At 40.4% G+C, this 8,101-nt stretch overlaps 1 protein-coding gene across 4 annotated transcripts in view; it reads right to left on the bottom strand.

Moving 5' to 3' along the window:
- Positions 1-5,242: 5,242 nt before the first annotated feature.
- Positions 5,243-8,101, bottom strand: part of sema3fb (sema domain, immunoglobulin domain (Ig), short basic domain, secreted, (semaphorin) 3Fb) — a 62,355-nt gene continuing 59,496 nt past the window's right edge. For all 4 annotated transcript variants that reach the window (XM_055221645.1, XM_055221644.1, XM_055221647.1 and 1 more), the window contains one exon: positions 5,243-7,423. In XM_055221645.1, the coding sequence (XP_055077620.1) occupies positions 6,980-7,423 (444 nt within the window). In that variant the 3' untranslated portion in view covers positions 5,243-6,979. The remainder of the gene's footprint in view (positions 7,424-8,101) is intronic.

The following is an 8,101-nucleotide window of genomic DNA, read 5'->3' as shown; positions in this document are numbered from 1 at the left end:
AAGCCCAGTGATCAGCGTACCACGACTAAACAAATCAGCCGTAACATGCATTCTGTCAAAGAGCTGTGCCTGGTACATGGTCTCAATTTGTTGCAGTGGAAAGAAGTAATATTCTCTTACACTTGTGTGATGTATTTGAATAATAGTATTTGCCAGTAAATATTGTAATATTAGTGATTTGATTATGGTCAGTGTTTTTTACAGCCGCTACGGTAGTTTATTTATTATTATATATTAAAAACCATAATGTATCAGATAAAAACAATTAGACATGTTACTATTTCTACTACTATTTACAATGTATACAGTACTTACATTTGTTAAAAGTAAAATAAATAAATAACGGCTATTATCATTCTAAAAGACATTCCCAATTTTACATAGATGTCATTTTATGTTTTTGTTTTTTTCTCCTTTTTTCATGTGTACACTGCTCTGCTGGTTCATTCTGAATCATATATTTTGGTTGCCATCTGCTGGTGTCCTCATTGTATTACATGAGATAAAAAAATTCACACTCACCACATTAATACAAAATGTATGATTCATATGATACATGGTGTGTCTTGATAACTAAATACAAGTGAAGAAATAATTGCTACTACTACTATCATTACTATCATTATTATTACTGCTTTGCCTCACATAAGCCCAACATTAAAGTGGAACTGTGTGGAGAAATCCACCAGAGGGCAGCAACACTTTATGTTGCTAGTTCTCCAATAATTATTCCTCACGGTTAAGTACTATAATGTGCGAAGAGAAGAACATTCTCTGGATCTCCCTCTCTCTTTGCCCCTCTCTCTTGTTATCCCTCTCTCTTTGCCCCTCTCTCTCTCTTGTTGCCCCTCTCTCTCTCTGCCCCTCTCTCTTGTTATCCATCTCTCTTTGCCCCTCTCTCTCTCGTTGCCCCTCTCTCTCTTTGCCCCTCTTTCTTTACCCCTCTCCCTTTGCGCCTCTCTCTTTGCCCCTCTCCCTTTGCCCCTCTCTCTCTTTGCCCCTCTTTCTTTACCCCTCTCCCTTTGCACCTCTCCCTTTGCCCCTCTCTCTTTGCCCCTCTCTCTTTGCCCCTCTCTCTTTGCCTCTTTCTCTTTGCCCCTCTCTGTTTGGCCCTCTCGCTTTGCCCCTCTCTCTTTGCCCCTCTCTGTTTGGCCCTCTCGCTTTGCCCCTCTCTCTTTGCCCCTCTCTGTCTGGCCCTCTCTCTTTGCCCCTCTCTCTTGTTGCCACTCTCTCTTTGCCCCTCTCTCTCTCTCTTTGCCCCTCTCTCTCTTTGCCCCTCTCTCTTTGCCCCCCTCTCTCTCTCTTTGCCCCTCTCTCTCGTTGCCCCTCTCTCTTTGCCCCTCTCTCTTCAGTCTGTTGTTACATCTCACTCAGTTGGACTGGACATGGCCTTTGCTTTTGTGAAATTCATTTCACGTGACATTTTTTAACAAATGCATATTATTCTGTGCCTGAAGTCAGTAAAGAGATGCCCAGTGTCACTGTGTCTGTGTCACAGATCTGCAGAGATAAGTTGGGCGACCTCAGTCTACTGAACATTGACATGTGTCCACATCTTGGGTCTGATCATGTGATGTGGACATAGATAAAATGTCTTTTCATTGTGTCACAGAGAGAGGCTGCAGTGTCTGAACTGACTCATGCCACATGATGAACTGGGTCAATACATTTTAAACGACATTTGAAGAATGACAGATAATATATGTCCCAATTGTCCATTCTGCCAAAATAAGGAAGAACATTTAAGACATCTCTTTTATAAACACTGCTGGAAGCTTTGGTACAGTCTGAATAATATATAATGTAATTCAGGTAAAGTGGAACATCAGGTAAAGTGGGACGATAGAGACAGTGACATGTCATAATAACATGTATGAGACAGTGACATGTCATAATAACATGTATGAGACAGTGACATGTCATAATGCTTGAATTAAAGGGCTACAGCTCTAACTGAAGGAGTTAACACACATTTTTTGTTGTGAACTGTATTTTTCGTTTACCCTTTTGAATCAACAGGACGTTATGACCATATATGACTTTATATTTCCCAAGATACATTTTTGTATCTTTGGAAAGTGGAAAGTGGGACACTCATAAAAGGAATGCAGTTTGGCCTAAATACAACTGAATATTTATTATGAAGATAAGATAATGTCAGGAATGTTCATATAAAGTCAGAGGAAGACAAAAAGGAATAAAACAGCAGGGCCCACAGCCGCACACTGCTGACTGTTTCAGCTCAGAAACATGTGAGCTGCTCTTTGTCTTCAGCCACTGTGGCTCTATGAACAATATTACTGCTGTGTTTGGTGTGAAAAACACATTTCACACACTCAGTGTGGATACAGAGCCTTGGTCATCCAAGTGATGAGGTTTTTAAACTGTAAAAAGTGATTTTACCTAAACTAAGCTGATTTATAAGACACTGAAGTCTTATGGCTTACAGCAACATGCACATTTAAGTACAAAAACATGAGTAAATGCATCTGCTTTTTTATTTGTCCCACTTTACCTGAACAGACCCTGCGCTGGAGGGAGAGGGTTACATCATATTTAACACAGGATGAAACAAACTTCAGAAATTTCCCAAAACAATATTTAATCCACCCTGATTTTTTTTTTTTTTGTTAAACCTTAGCCTAAACTACTTTATTTTCTTATTTTCTTTTGATCAATTTGTAAAGAGGACAGCACATATTAATGAACATTTTAAAAATGTGAATATATATTATATATGATTATAGCTAATATGGCTAATTTCCATCTTCACTCCATTTGACGAATGATTTAGTTATAATGGACCATTATCTTTTTTTTCTTTTACTTGAAGTGTAATTTTGTTGTCATTGTTAATATGCATGTACTGTTTTAAAATTTTAATAAAAGAGAGGGACGACTGGAGGCAAACAATATATCCTCCCTCATCAGCAGTTACAGCCCTTTTCCAAACAACTTCTACAAAACTTCTCCTTGGTTTATGAAGAAATAGTTTCATGTTTAACAATTTGCCCTTTTGAGAAGTGGAATGCCTACTCTGTACTTCCCCCGTCCTGGGTCAGATCAGATAAGTCTGCTCCACAGAGCCGGGTCCAAAACAGTCCAGAAGTCATGTGCAGCTGGAATGCCCTGTGATTGTTGTACTGCCTCTGACCTATTGTTCCTCTGCTCTGGAGATAAAACCACAAAGACTCCAGACACGCTCTAATCTCCCCATTTTACAACATGTCAGCACTGCCTGAGGTCCAGGGATGGAGCTCTCATTCATAAAAGCTGCAGCTAAATAGGAAGAATAATGTTGTGTCATGTTAGTGTGTGACTTATCAAATAGTGTGGCTACTATTTTTGTGATTTGAAACAATAAACATCAAGAGAAAGGAGGTTGTGGATAGAACTTCATAATATTTAGCCATTTTTTTTTAACAATTAGTGGAGTTATGATTTTGCCCCATGCATTATCCATATCCAAATGTAAATGTGATCCCCACGTAGAGCCCTGACTGAGGTAACTAATGGTGATATCCAGATGTCATGGTTCAGGTCTGCTGCACCAGCTGTTCTGTTCAAAGGGTCGAGGGGTTATCTTCTCTTCTGCTGGTCAGGATGATTCTAGTCTCTGCTCTCTTTGTAATATGAGATTAGAGAATGAACTCCGTATGATGTTAAAGACAGCCAGGGCTACATTAATGCCATCTGCAACTACCTCTCGACATTATTACCGTATATTTACCGGTCTTTTGCGACTGGTCGGACAAGGCAATCGATAATCCTTGATCGATAATATACACTGCCTGGCCAAAAAAAAAAAGTCACCACCTGGATTTAACTAAGCAAATAGGTTGGGGTTGCTGCAGTTGGACCGGTCTAGGCTCAGCAGGATGAGGTCAGCTGACACCTGAATATACTGAATGACCAGGTTATTCCATCAATGGATTTTTTTCTTCCCTGATGGCACGGGCATATTTCAAGATGACAATGCCAGGATTCATTGGGCTCAAATTGTGAAAGAGTGGATCAGGAGCATGAGACGTCATTTTCACACATGGATTGTCCACCACAGAGTCCAGACCTTAACCCCATTGAGAATCTTTGGGATGTGCTGGAGAAGCTTTGTGCAGCGTCAGACTCGACCATCATCAATGCAACATCTTGGTGAAAAATTAATGGAAATAAATCTTGTGCCGTTGCAGAAGCGAAATCGAAACAATCCCGTAATCAAAGCTAAAGGCGAAACAACAAAATATTAGAGTGTGTGACCTTTTTGTTTAGGTGGCTGACCTGAGCTGAGTCTTTTCCTTGTGTGGAAGGAGCTTGGAGTAGAGCCACCACTCCTCCACTCTGCTCAGGTCAGACATTTCTTTGCACAGTTTATGCTCATGTTCATGGAGAAGCTGCTACTGTAGACGGAAGTTTGATTAAGACTATGAAGGATGAAGTTTCAATGATGTTTCAATTATTATCTGAATGCAGGAGAAGTTGGCCAGTTCCAAATACATGTCTTTACTGTAGTTCTACCTGGCTCCTAACTTCTTTGCAGATCACAGAGTAGTATTCGCCTGACCACGCGTGAATCAATATAAAAGAATCAATACAGTTAAGTACGTTAATGTTTATCATAATGGCTTTGTTTAATTAAATGCAATTATACTCTTACTCAGCAACAAAATTAAATGCATATATATTTCTGGCTCACCCTTTTCTGTTTAAATGGTTATAGATTCACTTTACAGTCTCCTGCGGGTTCACAGTTACACCACTGAGCTGTGCATTTGTGCTTAATGGACTGACTAATGAGCTGAGGGTTTGAACTGTGCTTGATCAGTACCTTTAGTTCCATCTGTTTCGTTTAGTAAGCATATATCAAGATAAATTATCCAAAGTTTTCTAAATAGTAGCTGGTTATTCAATCAATGCGGTCATTTCAGAAGGTAAGGACACGGTGCAACATTTGTAACTTAAAAAACAACAAAAGTTCAGTAAAGTTGGCATGCACAGTACGTTTCACAGCCTTTTCAGACACTAGAATATACGTAAAACCTCATATTTTGATAACATAGCAACAAAGTGCCATTATAACTACTACCGGTAACTACTTGTGCGGATTAAATTGGTCTCCACGCAAATTTCTACTGCCAGATAACATGCTAACACACCTCCACTGTTGGTTTTGTCACAGCTGACTTGATTTGTAATGAAAAGCCCTCGCGTAAATCAAATGCAAACAGATGGAACGTCTACATGGTCCATAGACAATACTTTATTTTCTCTCCAACATTATGTGCCACAAATGTTCCACGTTGCACACGGACAAAGACACGCAACGACACACCTTAAAAAGACACATCTCGTTTGTCTATGTACAGAGGTGTGTGTGGTGCACTTAAAGCATCGGATCCCCCCATTTCACTGAAGAATCTCTCCCTGTGACGTGAAGGAAAACGATGAGCACACGGGATCAGAACTACAGCACATCGGACAGGTTCATGCACACAATGAAAGCCAGCTTCCCCACATATTGGTTAGAGTCACAACATTTTTTTTTTTTTACAATGCTTTGTTGTATACACGGGCATTTTTCACAAGGGAATTGAATGCATCAGGAATATGTCTTGTGCTCAGGTTAAATGCTGCAGTCCCATCCGAGCACCCATTTCATTGTCCTCTCCGCTTTCACGAAAATCAGCTGCGACACAGTTGTGCTTGTTCCATTTGACCCTATACCTCCCTTTAAACTAAAAGAATAATGCCCTCCATGCAAAACCTTGAAAACATTTGTAACAGTTTTGCATTTGGAAAAGTATTTATTGTTTTTATTCGCTGCATCTGCCCCAGTTTTTTGTTTTGTCTTTGTCTGGCAGAAGAAAAGAAATGTTTGAAAATTTAGCTGCCTCTTAAAGCAATCGGATGACAGATTGTTGGGAGACATATATCATCATATTTATGGGTTTCAGTTTACTTTTTAAAGCCGCCATTTTTCATATTTTTAACCATTCCACGGGTACAATTGCGTTTTTAAATTGTAACTGTTGTAATTTGTTTTGGTGCTAACGTTTCCCCACTCTGAAACCCATTAAAGTTGGGTTGGTCCAATCATTTCTTTCATAAAATGTGAATTGTAGTAGTTATATTGTGATAAAATATGTTTGCCTGCATTGTATAGTCTCAACGGGAATTTATGCAGCATTATATTTCAATTATCAGGACCAGATTTTACGAATATGCCATATGTACGGTAATTATTGTACATTTTCTCAGATCATGCAGCTGAGGAATCCATTTAGTCATACAAAAAGGAAATAAGAGCTTTTTTGGGCCATCCTCGAAGTACAAAAGTAAAAATAAAACATTACACACCGACCCTTTAAGTCATTTTTCATCCCGGCAGATGTTGCATGATTTCCCAGTTAAGTCTCTCACTCAGAAAACAAAAACATCACATTAAAATCACGGGCTGAATGCAGTCTGTTTTCTGTAGAAATGCCTTGTTCCTCATGGATCCAGTCCTTTTTTTTGCAGCGTTAAGTCCATGTCCATGCACCTGAACATACTGCATCACTGGGTCCCACCGCATCTGCAATTTAAAAGGTCCCGAGTCCAAAACAAGCAGGAAACTACACATCCCATCACCCTTAGCTCACTCCCAACTGGTGCTGAGACACATGATGTTGACAAAGAAGTAACAGTAACAACAATAAAATAACCAACAACAGTAATAACATTAATATTCGCCTCCAAAGGTACCTATACACAAAGAGCATGTATCATAAGTACAAAGAATCCACAGATGGTAATATATACAACCTACAATAAATACTGCGTTTCATATATCTGAGTGTATGGGGTTGTATCTGTAAGCTTTTTCTTTTCTCAGTTTGATTTTGGAGTTGATCTTTTTTTATTTTGCTACGAGTCTCTCCCAGTTTTCACAGGGTAAAGGGGCGGGGCAGAGGAAGTATACAGTAAGTCTCTAAACGCCTCCTCATGTCTCCGTCTGGTCCTCGTCATCCTGGTGGTCCCCGTGATGCCGGCGGTTGCGCGGTTTCTTCTGCTCCTTCAGCTCCTTTAGATCTTTGGCCTTGAGCGCCCCCATCAGCGGGTCTCCGTACTGCCAGTAGTCCTGACAGTACTGGTTGATCAGACTCATCTCGGGTTGGCTTAGGATGGTCAACAGGTCCTTGTACTGTCCTGCGCTGGGAGTCCACTGCGTGCTGGAGTGGAGAGAGGACGGCACCAGACCGCCAGCGCCCTCTACCAAGGCGTTGTTGACGGCGCGGCCTGACAGCACCACCAGTTGGAGCTTGACTAACGTGTGCTTGAAGTTCTTCTCTGTGGCTGTGCACTGGTACAGGCCCGAGTCTGAGAGCTGCAGGGAACGTAGGAGGAGACCCTGCTCCGTTTTGAGGATCCGTCCGTCTGAACGCATCTGCAGGAACAGCGACAATAAGACTTTAGATTATCTTAAAGTCTGATCATTTCTCAAAGCTTCAGATAGGTCAATGAGGATGAGGAACAACTTGTATAGAATGTGTAATACATGTGTAAAAATAAAGCAAAATAGTTTCTAAATGATTCTCCAAAGATTTACAAAGACACTAACTGACACATAGTTTGAAATGATCTCAACCCTTTGGAATTTAATTTTATTATTTGGGAGTTTCTCTGTAAAGAACAAGAACTCCCTTAATCATGCGGTGAAATGGTCCAGAAAGTAGATGAGTCTTCTCTGAATCCAGACTCCCTACGTTGCATTTAGATGAGCGTAGGAGCATTTGACACAAGTTTTTTCACCCTTTGCTTTAATGCGCATCAGTTAATTGACTGTAGCTTTAAATAAAATGAAAATAAAGTCTTTTTTCTTTCTCTTTTTGTGGTTCAAGTAACATAAGTCGACCTTTCCCTCGCAACAAAGAGCATCCAACAGAATTATCAATAAAAGGCTGCGGCAGCTTCACTATAAAACTTTCAGCAGCGCCTCAGGGCTGTGGATCATCGTCAGTGTCTCCACACGTCCAGGACAGTCGATGATCTGACACTGTTTGGATCAGGCCTGTCTCCTATTTGCAATGGGGAGGCTCTTTCAAACATATGCTACTTTTTATGC

The sequence above is a fragment of the Periophthalmus magnuspinnatus genome, chromosome 5 (genome assembly GCF_009829125.3).
Source record: "Periophthalmus magnuspinnatus isolate fPerMag1 chromosome 5, fPerMag1.2.pri, whole genome shotgun sequence".
NCBI lineage: Eukaryota > Metazoa > Chordata > Actinopteri > Gobiiformes > Gobiidae > Periophthalmus > Periophthalmus magnuspinnatus.
The sequence above is the reverse complement of the archived record's forward strand: the minus strand, read 5'-3'. Positions and strand labels throughout refer to the sequence as shown.